The 20,220-nt window shown below is 35.7% G+C and overlaps 1 protein-coding gene across 3 annotated transcripts in view; it reads left to right on the top strand.

The window, feature by feature from the left end:
• Positions 1 to 20,220, top strand: part of LOC140443500 (WD repeat-containing protein 3) — a 730,789-nt gene that overhangs the window by 569,611 nt on the left and 140,958 nt on the right. The window contains exon 10 of one of the 3 annotated variants that reach the window (XM_072534811.1): positions 13,292 to 14,077. The exons of the other annotated variants lie outside the window; for them this stretch is intronic. Within the exon in view, the coding sequence (XP_072390912.1) occupies positions 13,292 to 14,038 (747 nt within the window). The 3' untranslated portion in view covers positions 14,039 to 14,077. Of the gene's footprint in view, positions 1 to 13,291; positions 14,078 to 20,220 lie in introns of those variants that run through there. 3 annotated transcript variants of the gene reach the window in all.

The following is a 20,220-nucleotide window of genomic DNA, read 5'->3' as shown; positions in this document are numbered from 1 at the left end:
TTCCATTCAGGTGGGAGAGGAAGAGATCTAATGTGTCTTTACCATGGGGCCAAATGACAAAGGTGTCATCAACGTACCGTAACCAGCAGGTGGGTTTGAGATTTGACGAGGACAAGGCTACTGTTTCGAAATGTTCCATGTATATATCTGCTATTACGGGAGAGAGGGGCGATCCCATTGGGGCACCTTTGATTTGACGATAGAAACGATTTTGGAACGTGAAATATGTATTAGACATGCAGTGTTTTATAAGAGATAATGTGTCTTGGGGAATTTGATGTTTAGAGTCCAAGATGGAAATGGTTTCATCGATGGGAATGTTGGTGAATAAAGAGACAATGTCAAAACTGACTAGTATGTCTGAGGGCGAAATAGAAAAGTTTTTCAGAAGATCAATGAAATGAAAAGAGTTTTTGACAAAGGACGAGGCGTTTTCGGCTAATGGTTGTAAGGATGAAGCGAGATGTTTTGCCAATTTCTGAGTGGGACAGTTGTATGCACTGACGATGGGTCTTAGGGGAACATTGGGCTTATGGATTTTTGGAAGGCCGTATATCTTTGGAATTCGGGATGATTTTTCTCTGGGTATAAGAGATTTTTTGAGGTCTGGAGATAGAGTAGACTTATTTATAATGGATTTGGTCGTTTTTTCTAGATATGTGGTTGGATCATTTGGGACATGTTTGTATTCTGTGGAATTCAGAAGTTCGGACATTTTATCGAAATAGTTAGAAGAGTTGAGAATGACGGTGGCATTACCTTTGTCGGCCGGAAGGATGACGATGTCAGGGTTGTTGTAAAGTTCTTTGAGGGCACGTCTTTCTGAAAGACTGATATTTGAAGGTGGCGGTTTGGAAGTACGGAGAATTCTGGCGACATCTTGTCTGGCAACTTCGGCTTGGTCGGAAGGAAGATGGGAAATAGCTTCTTCAGTTTGACAAATAATTTTCTCAGTTGGAATGGAAAGAGGAGTGACAGAGAAATTGAAGCCTTTTGACAGGGCTTTGGTAGCTGAATCGGATATGTGAATATCTGAGAAATTATGGACAACAGTAGAAGGTTGTTGATTTGAAACGGGCGGTGGATTTTGCTGAGAGATAAGTTGGTCCAGTTTGCGTTTCTGGGTTTGGGTTTTGTTGTCAGAAATGTGTTGGGCTTTTTGGTGAGAAAGACGATCGAAAGTGTCCCATAATAATGGATGGATATTGAAAGAGTGGATGTCATTGTAGGTTTTAAGAAGTTGGGAATTTGTTGTATCTAAGTTGCGTCGGGTGGAATGAATTGAATTTCTAAGAAGCGAAAAACCAGTGGCTCTAAGAATTTTGGAAATTGATGAAGATTTGGTGTGATGTTTAACTTGTAAAGATTTTGGAATGACTTGATGGTCACGACATGATTTAAGAAAAGCAAGATCACAGAGAAGACGGTATTTGCGTGTTAGAAGATTAGAAAAAGATTTGGTAAGAATGAAAAATTCCTCCCCGTAGAGGCGAATAAAATGTTCGGATAAGTTTCCGCGGTCAGATGAATGAAAATTACTGAGTTCTCGGGAAGAACCGCGTTGAGAATTTAAAACTCGACGTTTCGGCACCCATTTTGGAGCCATTATCAAGAGGGATACGGTTCGGTTCGAGTTCGGGGTCTCAATCTGCCTACTCCCCTCACTCGAGACGTACCAGTATCGTGTTCTATATTGCAAGAACTGTCTCTCGGCACTGAGGTCTCAATCTGCCTACTCCCCAGTGTCGAGTGACAGCCGGTCTTACCCTGTGTGGCTGCTTTTATACTCGCTGTATGCGCGGGAACGGTATGCGCTGACGTGGTCTGAACTGACGTGGCCTGAGCGGTGTGGGCGGGAGGTCGCTGAAGAAGGGGTCGCCATGTTGCCGGCAATCGTTTCGCGTCATCGCGCGTGTTCAAGCTGTGAACGGCCTCACAGCCGAAGTTGCCAGACAAGATGTCGCCAGAATTCTCCGTACTTCCAAACCGCCACCTTCAAATATCAGTCTTTCAGAAAGACGTGCCCTCAAAGAACTTTACAACAACCCTGACATCGTCATCCTTCCGGCCGACAAAGGTAATGCCACCGTCATTCTCAACTCTTCTAACTATTTCGATAAAATGTCCGAACTTCTGAATTCCACAGAATACAAACATGTCCCAAATGATCCAACCACATATCTAGAAAAAACGACCAAATCCATTATAAATAAGTCTACTCTATCTCCAGACCTCAAAAAATCTCTTATACCCAGAGAAAAATCATCCCGAATTCCAAAGATATACGGCCTTCCAAAAATCCATAAGCCCAATGTTCCCCTAAGACCCATCGTCAGTGCATACAACTGTCCCACTCAGAAATTGGCAAAACATCTCGCTTCATCCTTACAACCATTAGCCGAAAACGCCTCGTCCTTTGTCAAAAACTCTTTTCATTTCATTGATCTTCTGAAAAACTTTTCTATTTCGCCCTCAGACATACTAGTCAGTTTTGACATTGTCTCTTTATTCACCAACATTCCCATCGATGAAACCATTTCCATCTTGGACTCTAAACATCAAATTCCCCAAGACACATTATCTCTTATAAAACACTGCATGTCTAATACATATTTCACGTTCCAAAATCGTTTCTATCGTCAAATCAAAGGTGCCCCAATGGGATCGCCCCTCTCTCCCGTAATAGCAGATATATACATGGAACATTTCGAAACAGTAGCCTTGTCCTCGTCAAATCTCAAACCCACCTGCTGGTTACGGTACGTTGATGACACCTTTGTCATTTGGCCCCATGGTAAAGACACATTAGATCTCTTCCTCTCCCACCTGAATGGAATACATCCCAGCATTCAATTCACGATGGAAGTTGAGTCTGAAGCGTCTTTGCCATTCCTTGATGTTCTTATTCAGAAAAATCCACCTCACAGTTTTTCCTATTCCGTGTACCGGAAACCCACTCATACAAACCGCTATCTCAATGCCCAGTCACATCATCACCCCGCCCAACTTAATTCAGTCATCAACACTCTTATTTCCCGTTCCATAAGACTTAGCGACAACAATCACAGGTCATCCGAAATCAATTCAATAAGACAAACACTCCTACAAAACGGCTACTACAAAACCCAAATCAATAGAAGCATTCAAAAACTTCTAAACCCCATTCCATCCAAAAAAGAAACCTTGCCGCCGGATCAACCCAAAATCTTTCTACCTTTTATTAAAGGTGTCACTGACAAGATCAGTAGAACTCTTATCCCTCTTAATATCAAAACCATCTTCACCACTCACTCCAAATTGTCCAATCTCGTTAGATCCGTAAAAGACCAAATCCCCAATGAAGACCATGGTGTCTACGAGATAGCTTGTTCCAGTTGCCCACGTACATACGTAGGACAGACAAACCGACGAATCCATAACCGTATTTACGAACATTCTCTATCAGTCAAACATTCCGATACCACTTCAGCCCTAGCCCAACATCATATTCAGACAGGCCACAAAATAGATTTCGAAAAAGCAAAAACCATCGCTCCCATCCGCTCATTAAAAGCGAGAATCATTCGTGAAGCTATCGAAATCGAAAAACGGCCTCACAGCTTGAACACGCGCGATGACGCGAAACGATTGCCGGCAACATGGCGACCCCTTCTTCAGCGACCTCCCGCCCACACCGCTCAGGCCACGTCAGTTCAGACCACGTCAGCGCATACCGTTCCCGCGCATACAGCGAGTATAAAAGCAGCCACACAGGGTAAGACCGGCTGTCACTCGACACTGGGGAGTAGGCAGATTGAGACCTCAGTGCCGAGAGACAGTTCTTGCAATATAGAACACGATACTGGTACGTCTCGAGTGAGGGGAGTAGGCAGATTGAGACCCCGAACTCGAACCGAACCGTATCCCTCTTGATAATGGCTCCAAAATGGGTGCCGAAACGTCGAGTTTTAAATTCTCAACGCGGTTCTTCCCGAGAACTCAGTAATTTTCATATATATATATATATATATATATATATATATATATATATATATATATATATATATATATATATTAATGTGATATCAAGAATTTTAATTTTAAAACTTTACAAAAATTATATATAAAACTTTTTGTTATCTCAGGTTTTACTCGTGCTTCAATATCTATACTTTACAGCTGATAGGTTAGGTCCAAAGAATAACGGAATAAAACAACATAATATGATATGAAAATAATGTAATAAAATAAACTGATTAAAATACCTCCAAAAATTATTAGCATACAATGTTTATCAAACAAAATTCGTTCTACGTACGTGAACCTTCAATAATGCATGGATAATATAATACAATAATTACAATCTAAAATACAGCTTATTATTCTACATAAACAAATAAAATAATATTCAGTATCCTTCCTAATGCAATTTTGATATAACGATTGTACCAAGAAAAATTTGTATGAATTATCCAATTCTCTCCACAGCTCCGTGTCCCCTCTCAGAACAAATTTATCTCCTTCGACTATCGACAACTTATTCACACGTTACTAATATGATATAATATTTTTTAACCCAAAATTCTTAAATTTAATATATTATGAATGTTTCTCCCGTTGAAACGCTTCCTCAACTCCTTGAGTTGTCCAATTCCTTGTTCTATGCAAAATGAACTATCAGTTCTCAGCAGCCTCCTATGCAATTGGCAATATTAAACAAGATATTATATATATTTAGTGTCTTCAATGCTCTCCTTCGAATGCACGTACCTTTCCAATGATGCCAGCCTCTTTTCCTCTCGCCAAACTTAATATCTCGTCCCGAAATAAACAGCGATACGTAGAATACAAGTAGGAAAAGTTTACTTACAAATTTGTACCAGATCAGCTACCGTCGGACACAATTACTTCACCAACTCACAACTTATTCTTTATCACTTACTACCCTTGGATACCACCTCGAAAACCAACCATTCGCTTTAAGAAACTGAAACTAACTGACCCTCTCATCTCCTCTATCCATTCATCCAACCTCTCATTATACACACCCATCACCACTTTCCAAATTCTCGACCAATCAGAAATTTGCATACCACTCCCACATAAAATAAGAAATACCTACAAACTTTCCTAATTCATATTATTTCTACAATGACACTTAATTTCTACTGGGTATTTACATATTCCGAACAATCATTTATTTAATAACTATTTTTATTGTCCTTTTCATGGCGCATATCCGGCTTACGGAACACTTTATGGCTTATGGGGAAAAACCATCGTTAACTTCTATTCATTGTTATATTTATACAAAAGATTATTTATGACTAAGATTACCTTTGGTTAATTCCAGGCAGCTCGGAGTATTTTTTTATTTTCTATAATCTCTGAAATATTGATTTCATCGTACATTTAATATTTTTACCCTTCAATTTTGAATACCACAGCAATATATATATATATATATATATATATATATATATATATATATATATATATATATATATATATATATATATATATATATATTTGGAGTATTTTGATTGGTAAAAACAATTTATAAATACAGAGTTACTTATTTACTATATGTTTAATTTGCTGTGGAGTATTGGAATTTGTGTGAGGTTATATGATTTCGATATTGCATGAACCTGAATGTATATTGATTATTATTAACTGATTTATTTAATTTGAGTGAAACACCAAGATTTGTCATTTATTCGGTGCGGAGTGTTGTTACGTTGATTTTGATTTCATAAAATTAAATAATTTGATTCACTATATATTTTGAGTCGCAAACGAATAACAACGATTAAAAAAATTTGTTGAATTACAAATATGTACGGAAAAGACCGAAAATTTATTTAAGGAATTTGATGAGATTCAAATGTTAATTGAATTAAAATGTCAGGATGAAGGTAGTCCACAACAGTATGCAGTTAGACAAAGATTAGATGATATATTTTCAAAGAATTTGTCTAGAGCAAAAACGATTTTAAAACGAAAACGTTCTGATTCATCAAGTTCAGAGTCGAAAAGTTTGGATATAAATAATGAATATAGCGGATTCGAAGGTGTCAAATTGCCTCCCATACAGTTGCCTGTTTTTAATGCCGATTATTTGAAGTGTATTGAATTTAAAAATACTTTTGAGGCGTTGATTTATAATAACAAAACTTTGACAGATATTCAAAAATATCATTACTTGCGTGCGAGTTTAAAAGATGACGCATTAACCTCCGACCGCAAATGTACTATTGGTAGAACATAACATTTGAATTCTCGTAGCGCCTCCTAAAAATAATGTATTAAGTTTATATCCCTGTATGGCACTCTATTGGAATATTTTGAAAATACGAAACCGACAGCACGTGCATAATTTCATTTGTTTTGCGACAATAGCACAAAGCAGTCGTAGTGAACCTGTTTGGAAAAAAAGGGTAAGTACTATATTCAAATATTTATTTATTCATAAATAATTTGCAGCACATTTTTTATTCACTGTGTTCTTAAAAGATTGCAAATTAATGTAAGCAGTATAGTTTTTCAAAAAAATAAATAATGAGTAATAACAGTTAAAATGTTTATATCCTTTATGTAGGCATACGGTGGCAAACACTACGTTAACATTTTTTTATGTACTTTGTATATGACATTTGTTGGTTACAGTTTTTATTTTTAGCAATATCAGAGGAGGGATTATTAGAGTTGCTCAATGATTCAGATGCATCGGATGATGACTTTTCAAGTGATGACTATGACAATGATCTAGATTTAGAAAATAAAAACGATACATCCAGTTCTGATGAAGCAGGAACAAATTCTGAAGATATATCTAGATCTATTTCGTCTAATGTAGAAGAAAGTGATTCCAGCGATGTTTTCTAGATGTGTATCTTTGTCAGCTATTTCGGATAAGTCTTTAAGATAACTTAACCTCATTCTTCTGGACGAGGAACACATTCCTTAAGACGAGGGCGGGGACATGAACGAGAGCGAGGCCGTGGCCGTATTGCAAGAAAAAGGAAAAGGTAGACAAACGACAAGCATGCAATCTAGAGTTAATAAAAATGACGTTTTAACTGATAAATGGTGTGGCACATTTACTCCGGATGTATCATCATTGGTACAGCTTGCATATTTACTAAATGATGTAGGCTCCTGGGAGTGGGATGCATTTTTTTATCAATTTATTGATGATACTATTCTTTTGGAAATAGTGAATTCCACTAATAGAAACGCTATTTTAAATAAAGGAAAAACTTTGGGGTTATCTTTACGCGAAATCGAAGTTTTTATCGGCATTACGATGGTAATGCCAACTTTGCAGTATTCACAAATAGACATGTATTGGGCGGAGAAATGGAGAATCCCTATTGTTGCAAGAGCAATGAGCCGTCAACGCTTTTATACCATCATGCCATCAGAACTTCATTAAAAGTAGTTTTTGATTCCGATAAGATTTTGATTTAATTTTGATTCCAAAGACGCGATAAGATTTGGAAAATAAGGCCTTTATTTGATAGTATATGTGAAGGTTGTCACGTTCAAGAACCCACTGAATCGTTAAGTATCGACGAAATGATTATTCCATTCTCCGGTAGATGTCCATTTCGTCAGTATTGTCCCAATAAACCAAATCCTGTAGGGTTAAACGCTTTTGTTCTGGCCACTCCACAAGGAATTGTATGTGATATAATTATATATCAAGGGGATTCAACATTTCCACAATTATCTAGTGACGGTTTTGGATTAGGAGAGTCAGCTGTATTGTATCTAGTAAGATCACTGGTACCAGGGCATAAAATATACTTTGACCGATATTTTACTATCAAAAAGCTTTGTACCTAATTATTGTCTCGTGGACTTTATGGAACTGGAACCATTATGAAGAACCGGATCCCTAAAGATTGTTTCATTCAACCAGAAAAACTTTTTTCAAAATCTTTAAAGGGTACTTATGAAATCAAAAACAGAGATGATGGCAAAATGGTCATCACACGGTGGATGGACAACAAACCAGTAATAATGTTATCTACTATTTTTTCCTCGTGGAATATAGATTATTGTAAGCGGTGGTCAAAAAAAATAAATCCTATGGACAAGTTTGCCGGCCAGAAGTAATTAAGGAGTATAATAAAAATATGGCTGAAGTGTATTTAGTAGATCGTATGCTTGCCGTTTGTCTGTCGCGTAGTCGTACCAAAAAATGGTCAATACGGGTTATTTGCCACGCTTGGCTTCAATATAGGCAACGTGAAAGAAATAAAGGAGGCAGTAAAAATATTTGGCAATTGAGACACTATAAAATAAAATTGGGAGGGAAACTAATTGAACAAAATGATATGGACAACGATTGCGATAGCGTTGAAGAAGATATAGTTCAATTAATGCCTAAATATAAACACAGAAGAACGCCTATTACTCCATCAGTTATACGAAGGCAACAAAAAGCAATACACATGCCAGATTATGCCCCTAAACAAAACAGATGCAGAAAAGATGGCTGCTCCATGAAAACAACAATATTTTGCAAAAAATGTTCAATTTTCTTATGTTTTACAACTGCAAGACGTTGTTTTAGTGATTTTCACGAAAATGTTTAAATTTTATATTTTTATTATTTCAAACATTTATAGAATGTACCTACATTTTTTGGTTATAAGAATGAATCTAGTTTTTGTAGTCTTAAAAATAAAAGATATATTAACTTTTTTAATTTTTTTTTTCATTTTTTTACCTTTACTAATCTCGTAATATAGGCAATCAGTCCTATGAGAAAGACATTATTTTTTATTTAAAAGATCAACAACCTACATCTGTCCTTGAGGATTAAGATTTTTTTAAACATTTTTTCAGCTACTTTTTAAACTTTCTTAAACAAGTCTGAAAGCTAAAAATATTAGATTTAGAAAAAAACATTACTATAGGCAGGGGATTATAAATCATACAAAGTCTAGATTTTTCTGCACAGAATTACAATTCTGCATGGCAGACTCTGTGAAACAGATTTGACAACTCTCGGATGTTAGTGAACAATCATATAAAAGCTCTTTTTGAGATTGAGAATTTAACTAAAAAATCTGCATTAGGTTTTAGAAGTCTGATAGACATCTTTAAAAAGCATTAATTTGCTATGAAAACACTTCAATTACCAACTGAACATTGGGATGCAATTGTGATTTACTTGGTAAGTAGTAAATTAGATAAATTCAGTTCTCGTGAATGACAAAAAAGAGAAGTGGATAAATCTTTGCCACATTTAGATGAGTTTCTTGAATTTTTGAAGAATCGTGCAGATTTTTGGAAACGATAGAGTTAAACAATGCATCTAGCATTGGGAAAAACCTGATTATAAACCTGAGTATAAAGATAAACGCTCTAGATCTCTGCTAACTAACACAAGTAGAAAAAGACGTTGTAATTTTTGCAAACAAAATCATTTGATTTACAGTTGTGACGAATTCCTTAAAACATACATCTAGGAACGCTAGTTGTTGATCTTTCTCTGTTTCCATCGTAAATTGAATATTTGGATGTAGTGTGTTTATATAAGACAGGAAATCGTGTTCGTAAGAAAGTTTTTCTACTCCGTGACCCCAAATCACAAAAGTGTCATCGACGTATCTAAACCATACCCTTGGCTTGTATGCTGACTCCCATTACCCTCTTCACTAGATGCTTCATGAAAAGGTTGGCTACGACCGGGCTTAGTGGGCTTCCCATTGCTACTCCATCTACCTGTTCATAAATCTGGTGTTCCCATGAAAAGTAGGTGGTAGTGAGGCAAATACGGTATAATTCCACCATATCCTTGGAAACTAGTCCCTCTATTAAATTCAGAACGTCTTCTAGTGGAACTTTTGTAAATAGGGAAACAACATCAAAGCTAACAAGAATGTCAGGTTCCTGTAAAGTTATTCCTTTGATCTTCTCGATGAAATGGGCGGAGTCTTTTACCAAGGCATCGTTTTTTCCTATGTGTGGTTGTAAATGATCGGACAGATATTTAGCAAGGCTGTAAAACGGAGACCCTATGTAGCTCACAATAGGGCGTAGAGGTACATCGTCTCTGTGTATTTTCACTACATCTAAATATTCAATTTACGATGGAAACCTTAGACCATAAAAACTGATAGATACGCCTTGTACCGAACCGTTGAAGCAAACACCTTCCGCGAAAGTGACGTCACAATGCGGCAAGAGCCCGCTTGGATTCTTAGCAAAGCACTAGTAAACTTACCCAATTTTAGATTAATTTTAATATAACTTCAATATTTTGTAAAAAATATGGAAGATAAATTATTTAGTAAAGTAATTAATAAATATTTTTGCCTTAAATTGTAAAAATAAATGTTTTATTTAAAAGTACATACCTACATATATTATTATATATATCGTTGGTATATCTCTTCTTGTTTGATATTCAAAAATAAATTTAAAGGAGAGTAGTTTTCTGTTGGGTGGAAGTTTCAGGTTAGGTAAAAAAATATGTAGGAAATCTATTAATTTATTGACCACAAAACAAAATAGCTTTTGTTGACTTACTTCTAACTCGTATTACATTATTTAGTTTTTCACCTTCGTGGTACAATCTAATGTTGCAATAATGGAAACAAATTATCTTTATTAGATTAAACAAATGGTCTGTTTCAAAATCAGGATCAAACATATGTTCTTTGTATGCGTTATACACAGAACCATGCACGTTACTCATGACATTTAAGATCAATTTTGTCATTATTTTGGAATCGTTTAATTTTTTGAATTGTACATAAATTTAATTTCGCTTTCAGCAATTTTGCAAATATGAATGACGTCTTTAGAAGGTTGAATTAAAAATTTTTTTCATATGCTATAATTTTTGTGTTTTATGAATGGAGATTGTAAATTATCACATTCAATTGCACACAAACATATGTCACAATCTAATGTTTTCTTAACTTTCTTAACGACAAACACAGCGATATAGTCAACAACATCACAAACATAAGATGACAATGTTCTTGAAAAACTTAAATTATTTACAGTATAATCCTAATCCTGGTTACTAGTTATTGTTTCCCTATTATTTTCATCAGTTATAAAGTTGTCAATGAGTTGATGATCAACAGTTTTCATTTTCACAGTATTTGTTGTGCTCATTGCTAATATTATGGAAGGTGTCTGTTCTATACAATTAGCGTGGGTAGATCCTTTTTAGAATTAGAATTAGAAATATGCTTTATTGTCACTGAAAATTATTGAACAATTTTATGGACAAAGCTAAAAAAAAATCAGTCAAAAGGTACAAAAAGTATAAAAAGTATAAAACAAAAACAAATATAATAAAAAAAAACAGACAATACAATTTTAAATTAGTAAAATTATTGTATCACTTACATAATTTGTACAGACAACAACAAATGAGACAAATTGTAGCTACTGCTTGAGACACCCAAATGTAATTATAAACAATACTAATATTGTTTCTTTGTTATACATTAAGAAACTCGTCCTGTAACACTTGTGTGCATTAAGAGTCTTTTATATGCAGCTTTAAATTGTTTTGCCGTTGGGTTGTTGTTGTAACCTCCATGACTCCTAATAGAACTAAAGAAAACTTCTAAGTGATCTTGAGAAAGTTTATAGGCCGAAAGATACTTCAGACCTCCATCCATATCCTCCACGTAATTTTTCCAAATTCCCATTCGTGACTTTAAACTAATGATCATACCAATAAAACCCGTCCTTCTTTGGCTTAGATATAGGGGTTCACCATTTTTGGAACACTTAAGTAAACTAAGATACTTTATAGATTCTTCAGTTTTTTGAAAAATCGCTTGTTTATTAAGCGGCGTCCTCATTGAGTTGACATTGTCGATCGACTCTGTCTATCGCCACTGTCGACCGACAAATCGAAAAAGCTTCGATGTCCACACCAGGTAGGCAGAATATTTGTCGACAGTCGAAACGAAAATGTGTGACGAAGATGACGCCATTATTGTTTGTGCCGCATTTATTATTATCACAACTAAAAAACGTAAATCATCGCGTAAAAGAAGATTTTGGGTTCGACCAAGCCTTCAAAGTAGAAATCGGTATAGCGGTAGTAACCTGATGGAAGATTTGAAAAAGGATGATATCGATCTATTGAACCTTGAATACAGATGTAACGGAGGTTTCAGAAATTTTTTTCGAATGTCGGAAAGTGAATTTGAATATTTGTTGCAAAAAATCGGGCCAAAAATTTGTAAGCAAGACACAAATTGTAGACATGCCATTCCAACAAAGGAGCGTCTCGCTGTGACATTACGATTTTTATGTAGTGGTGATTCGTATCACTCACTGATGTATCTCTTCAAAATTTCAAAACAAGCAATTTCTCAAATTATTCCGGAAGTCTGCGATGCCCTTATTGACACATTACAAGATTACATAAAGGTAAGTAGAGTTTTACTAAAACTACATTCATACTGAAAGAGGTATATTATAATTACATTATCGAATTTTATTCACTAAAACGAAACTTACAAAAACGTACCAAAGTAGTAAAATGTAGTGAACTAATTCGGAAATAAAACTAAGTTTTCAAATAAATGTACGTATCAAACGTCGTAGTTGTTGAATTAAATTATCTATGGCTTCGTCATCTTCAGTACCTGATTCTGCCGGAGTTGAGGGGTTAGTAAAAGAAGAACATGAAGAATGCTCTGGGGATGGTTGCGGTATTAAAGTCGTTATTGAACCAACAGGATACTGCTGGAGCTGATGCTGAGGAAAATATTGCGGAGGTGGCTGTTGTGATACTGGATAGTTGTAATTGCCCAATTTTCCTTCAAACAAAATCGTGCTTATCATGTGTTGCACTGTAGCTTGAGCATAAGCGGTAGGCAAATTTCGTAATGTAACAGCAACTTCTTCTCCAAATACGCTAAAGACATCCTTTTTATTTCTGTCCAAAAACACCTGTGTCATCATCCTGTATGCATCATTAACCATTGGGTCATCACCTTTCCTTTTCTTGGAATGCACATGGTCAAGATTTGGTGACTTGAACTGTTTTTTCGGACTTGTGTTTCTCTTTGTGCGTTCAACTTTTTCGGCATTTCCAGCATTTGCATTATTACATTCTGCTAGATGGTTTTCTGTTGAATCATTTGTGGCAATAAAATCGTGACTATTCTCATCATTTTCAGTGATGTCATTCACATCTCCTTTATCTTCCAAAGTATCTACTTCAGTTGAAACCTGTAATCAAGAGTATATATATTAGATTAATTAGAAATTAAATAGGTTAAATAATAAAAATAAATAGGTCTTTTTATTTCAGATGCCTAAAACTGAGGCAGAATGGAAAGCTATTGCAGAGGACTATTACAATCGTTGGAACTTTCCAAACTGTGTCGGAGCTATGGACGGAAAACACGTAGCATTGCAAGCCCCAATAAATAGCGGCAGTGAATTTTTTAATTACAAAGGATTCTTCAGTATTGTTTTATTGTTTAGTAGCACTGTATTCAATAAATTTCTTGAAGAGAATACAATGCATTTGTCTGCGGAAAACCTGCTTCCAAAGAGTGATGTAAAAAGCCCATTCATTTTTGTGGCAGATGATGCATTTCCTCTGTCTACAAACATAATGAAACCTTATGCAGGGCTTCACCCTAAAGGTTCTAGTGAAAGAGTATTTAATTATCGCGTTAGCAGTGCCCGGAGATTATCTGAAAATGTTTTTGGCATAATATCTAGCGTATTTAGAGTTTTTCGCAAACCAATGCTATTAGAACCGACTACTGCTTCTAAAATAATCTTAACAGCATGTTATCTGCACAATTTTCTTAGAAAAAGCGCATCCAGGAATATTTACAATCCTCCTGGAACATACGATGCTGACTGTTCTGACACCACAGACTTGATTCCAGGAGCTTGGAGAAGTGAAGTTTGTAATCAACCTGTATTAGTAAACTTAGCAAAAATACCCAGAAAAAGTGCACCGAGTGCTCTACATGTGAGAAACGTGTTAAAAGACTATTTTATGACACCAGAAGGAGAAGTGCCTTGGCAATACTTAAAGTGATAAAATGTGTATTAATATTATGTAGCCTAATAAATAAGACATTGTAGGTGTAAAATATAATTAATTTATACATACCTCTGAATCCAACGTCTCTCTGGTCTTATTTTTGTCACGTAAAAATCTTAAACTTTCATAAGCAAACCATTTACTTTTGTACACATCATCCGTGCCACTGCCAGATTTATTGCCATCCTTTGTTTTTTTTTATTTCTCTTGCTAACTGGCTTTGAAGATTTTTTATTTTTTGTTCTACCACTTGCTTTTCTATGTTAAATTCACTGGCAATTTCCATCAAATCTTTTATAATATTTGCTTTCGATCACAATATATTTAATATTGTTTCGATCTTTATAATATTTGCTTCTAGTGTTCCATAGATTTGTTTTTAATTTATAAGCTTCAATAAATGCAATCACTTTTTCTTTTTCCCATTCCATTTTGCCAACAAGTACAAAACACGAGACTTTAAATGAGGCAGACTACACCGCACGCTGAATTATTTTTACTGTATTTTTATATAAGGTCGAACGTCGAATGCACGTACACACTTCCGATTCGACTCGACTACCCTTTGATTTTACCGACAGAGCACGGAAAACCAGTCGACACGTCGATCGACATCTTTTGTCGATCGACAAAGTCGATTGCCGCGTACACACTCAGTCGAGAGTGTCGATAAACACAGTCGATCGACAACTTCGACTCAATGAGGACGCCGTTTTATGTTGCTGTAAACTAGATTTTAGGTGTTTTGCCAATAAATTTCGACTATTTAAAATATCAAAAACATCATTAATATGTTCAATGAAATTTTGAGTAGCTTCGCTATGTACAAATTCTTTTGAGCTTTTATTTCTCAAATAATGTATTGCCTTAGCAACTTTTTCCCTGAACGTTTGGGCAGCTAACTTCACTTTCATTTTTTCCTTATACCAATTTAAATGCCTTCGCGTTATCCTAGTTGCAAGATGAAGGCCTTCCTTTTCTCGAATGTCTACTAATTTTTGCAAATATTCCCATTTAATCGCTGTATTATTCCCGTCAAAAAAAAAATTGTAATAACCTAAAGAATTGCGAATAAGTTTCAACATATGTGGAGGGTCAAATATTACATATATTGGTTGATTTGTTGCTGGATGTAGAAAATATACTGTATTGGAATTAATCGATAAATCAACTCGAAGTTGTTTAACCATGCTAATATTTGATGCTGCACCATCAAACGTTAAACTGGTAATTGTGACATCAGCTTCATGCATTATTTTTAAGCACATTTTTATTAGATTACTTTTTTGAACACCTGATAACCCAGCGATTAAAAAGTAGTAGTAAAAGATTAGTAAAAAAAACCCCAACATACCTAAAATTAATGTTTAATGGAAATGTTTAATGTTAATGGAAAAAGTAAAATAATAGGTGCTAAATTTCTGGTATGTGTTTCAAGTTTAATTTGTGAATTTACTTACCCATGAAATGATATATCTGTCCCTTTTTTTTGTCGCTGCGTACAATTAAATGCACTGCAAGATAACACCATATTAAAATATTAATGTTGGAAAAAAATTAAATTGGAACACTTTAAAAAGTTTACAACGCGTATAAACACTTCTAATCTCTACCGTTTCTGCCGCAAACTGACGTCACCCACAGCTGTGTGAATCGTTTTATGTTGGCTTCACTCTTCGAGACGAGAGAATAGCATTACGGCGTGTCTATTAGTTTTTATGGTCTAAGATGGAAACAGAGAAAGATCAACAACTAGTGTTCCTAGATGTATTAGTAAATCGAAAAGGAAGGTTACTTAGGACATAAAGTGTATCGAAAACCTATACACACTGATAGATACTTAAACAGGAACTCAAATCATCATCCAGGCCAAAAACAAGGTATCATCAAAACTCTGGCTGAGAGGGCGAAGAGAATTTGTGAACCACAGCATCTGCAACGTGAACTTCTACATATTAAAAAAGCGCTCACCTCTAATGGTTATACCAGAAGAGAAATACATAAAGCGATCAACAACGTTTCTAGAAAAAAAGACGAAGAAACAGCATGTATAGGCAAAGCGTTCTTGTCCTATATATCGGGGCTAACAGACAGAATTGGGCGAATACTTAAAAAAGCCAATGTAAAGATCATTTTCAAGCCTATAAAGTAAATCAAGGACTGTTTAAGATCGGGGAAGGACAAACGCGACCCATTAGAAACGGCCGGAGCATACCGAATACCATGCACATGTGGAATGGTATGTGGGAACCACGGAAAGACACACAAACACAAGGATAAACGAACATAAAAGTCATTGTCGTTTAGGACATACCGACAAATCTGCCGTTGCTGAACACACTTTGGGAAGCGGAGAACATCGGATACTCTTTGAAGAAACGCAGATGATGGATAAAACATCACAGTACTACCCACGGTTATATCGGGAAGCGTTGGAAATATATAAGCATTCAAATAATTTTAATCGGATAGAAGAAGGACTAAAAATTAACAAAACATGGATACCAAAACACGAAAAAACAAAAGCTACGAACGATGACACGTCCCCTCACGTCGAAACCAGTGGAGGGGAGCCGAATAGAAAATATAAATATGGCCTCCGTAGTACAACGCGGCGTCAGTTTCAGCATACAAGCGAAGCAGTAACATCTCCAGAAGATGCCAACCCCTAGTGTTGGCGAAACGTCGAGAACTAATCTCAGAAGACAACGGCCTAACAGCCCGAACAAACAGCTTAACATCAATAATTTTGTTTCATCTTAATGTCAATTAAAAATTGGTTCTAGATTAAACAATTTCAGGTTTAATTTACGTTGCATAGTGATGCAACAAATTACTGAGCATTTGCCAACTTATATTTATATAAAAATACAAATACATTTAATATTTCAAATTTCTTAATATCCGTTAATACAACCTTAGCAAATGATTCATTTAATATAAAAGCAGTAAAATAGATGTTACTTGATGCTAGTTTGTTTTGGGATATGTTAGATGGTCGCATAGATCTTAAAAAATTTACCTTCCCTTCAAAATACTGTTTTTGGTTATATTGTTGGTTAAGTTCCATACCAAAAAAAAAATCATATTAGATATCATTTTCACAAAGATATAATATGATGATTTACAATTAGAAAATTTTTAGTCTGTCGAAGAACCAAAGTGTCATATTTCTTATTCAAAGGATGATGCTTGTGTTGAAAATCATTTTAAAGATTCATTTTCTCGATCAGACACTGGTCAGTTTATAGTAAAAGTTCCCTGGAAGGAAGATCCTTCTGGCTTAGGTGATTCTAAGCAATTAGCTATCAAAAGATTATTATATTTAGAGTATAGATTTAAGAAGAGTCCCAAACTTAAAACTTTTTATTCAAATTTCATGAAAGAATATTAATATTTAGGTCACATGTCTATTGATTATAATTCTGATGCGAAAAACGCCACAGAACCTAATTATTTTTTACCACATCATAGTGTTATCAGAAATGAAAGCATGACAACCAAACTTCGGGTTGTTTTTAATGGTTCTGTCCCATCGAGTAATGGGAAGTCCTTGAATGATATCCAATATTCAGGACCACTAATTCAAAATAATATTTTGGGTGTTTTGATTAGATTTAAACAACATGCAGTTGTTGTTTTTGACATCAGCAAAATGTATAGGATTATACTTGTTGAACCTGATGGCAGAAGAATGCAAACAATTGTCTGGAGGAATAGTCCCTCTCAGCCAATTTCAACTTAGAATTTAAAAACCGTAACATATGGCACGGTCAGTGTGCCATACCTTGCCATTAGGTGTATCCATCAATTGTCATTCGATAATAAAATCAATTTTCCGGAAGCAAGTGGAATTATTCTAAATGTTGACGATCTGATTACTGAATATGAAAGTGAGGCTGAAGCTATCGTAAGATGTGATGAAGTGATTAAAATATTGAAGTTAGCTAATTTTGATTTAAGGAAATGGTCTTCAAACAGCCAATTGGTGTTAGATCATTTCAAAGATAATTCCAATCCCTTAAAAGTACTTAATTTAGGAGGTCACGAGTGTATTAAAAACTCTTGGTATGCAATGGTCTAGTCAGTTAGATATTTTTAGTTTTGATGTAGAAAACCCTGATCTTTCATCAAAAATAACGAAGCGAACAATGCTTTCTACAATCGCAAAAATTTATGATCCCTTAGGTTTAGCTAGTTGTTGCATAGGTAAAATTATGATTCAATCTCTTTGGTCGTTAAAACTTGATTCATAAGTCCCCTCTAATTTAAGTGATAAGTGGAAACAGTTTCAGTCTAGATTATGTCACTTAAATGATTTGAGAATTCCACGGTGCCTTCTGAGTAACAATCCTAAAATAATTGAGTTACATGGATTTAGTGACACTTTATATTATGCATATTGTGCAGCAATTTTTGCTTGATGCATTGATTCACATCATGATTCACATGATTAATGGAATCGATTTTTCCCTTATCCACAGCCACTCCTTCTTTACTGACTATATGACCCAGATAATTGACTTTACCTTGAAATAGCTGGCACTTCTTGGGGTTTAGCATCAATTGGGCAGCAACTTTAATTAAAAACGTTTTCTAAATTCTTCAGATGTTCTTCGAATGTCTCCCCCAAGACAATTATGTCATCTAAATAAACCAGGCATGTTTTCCAAGATAACCCTCTCAACACATTTTCCATAAGCCTCTCAAATTTCGCAGGAGCATTACAGAGTCCAAATGGCATAACGTTGAATTGCCACAATCCAGATCCTGTGGTGAAGGCTGACTTTTCTTTATCTACTGGGTCCATTTCTACCTGCCAGTATCCAGACTTCAAATCCAAAGTAGAAAACAATTTACTACCAGCCAATGTGTCCAATGTGTCATCGATCCGAGGCAAAGGATAACTATCTTTCTTGGTAACGTTGTTCAGCAAACGGTAATCCACACAGAACCTCGTTGTTCCGTCTTTCTTCTTAACGAGGACCGCCGGAGAGACCCATGGGCTCGTAGAAGGTTCTATCACCCCGTCTTTCTTCATTTCCTGAACAATCGTTTCAGCTTCCTCTCTTTTCGTCTATGGTAATCGTCGAGCTGTTTGACGAATTGGCTTAGCATTACCAGTATCAATTTTATGCTTAACAACGGTAGTTCTTCCCGGCTTTCCTCCTTTCGGTACGAAAATATCACGATACTGCCGAAGAAATTCCCTTAATTTCCTTTTCTCAATCTGATTCAGAGACTGTCCTGCAACAACGCATGTTTTTTACCATTTATTTCTCCATCTACATATACACTATCTTCACGACATTTCAAAGAAGCTATTAGTATGAGAGGGTCTTTGGAAAAGTTCTGGGTCGAAGCTGCCCCCCTAAGGCCGACCCGTTCTAGTTTTCCTGATGGTGAGTTTCTCGATTTTATAGTCTTCGTTTTCTTGCATGTAATACTTCTCATCATATTGACGAGCTGGTCAAGTTTATCTTCATCTTCTTCCTCTTTTACAGTCCTAACTTTACTGTACCCGCCAGAGGCCTGCGTAGCTGACTCGTATTCGAGGGCGGCGGATAAGACATCAACCAGCGTCTTGTGACGAGCTAATCGTAGTGTTCTTCTCTATTTCATGATCACGAAGACCATCAATAAACGTTTGAACGGCCAATTTTTCCATCATGTCTTCGGGAGCTGTTGGATAAGCATATCGTACTAATCTGGCAATATCTACCTCAGATTCTTGAAGAACCTCCTCTTTCTTCTGTCTACGATTTTTAAGCTGCGACTGATATACATGCTCCAAATGTTCGTGGCCATATCGCATATTTATCCTCTTTTTAAGTTGTTCGAAATCATCCGTCTCTTCTACGGCTATGGTCTGAAGCACATCTAAGGCATCTCCTCGAAGAGCGATAGTCAGGTTTACAGCCTTTCCTTTTTCAGACCATCCATTCGCTCTTGCAGCTGATTCGAACTGTTTCATGTAGTTATTCCATGACGATTTTCCGTCGAAAGTTGGGACTTTCACATGGACAGAATCTCCACTTCCTTCAAATTTCGGCCGTATTTCCAACTTACATTTCGTCTCGTCTTCTTTTGTCTCTACTGTAATTGGATTGTTTCCTCTCTCTGCCGTCCCTGTTTCCTCCAGCTTCTTTTCCATCTCTTTCCATATCTTTTCTTCG

This window comes from Diabrotica undecimpunctata, chromosome 6 (genome assembly GCF_040954645.1).
Source record: "Diabrotica undecimpunctata isolate CICGRU chromosome 6, icDiaUnde3, whole genome shotgun sequence".
Classification (NCBI taxonomy): domain Eukaryota; kingdom Metazoa; phylum Arthropoda; class Insecta; order Coleoptera; family Chrysomelidae; genus Diabrotica; species Diabrotica undecimpunctata.
This window is presented reverse-complemented; position numbering and strand designations above follow the sequence as displayed.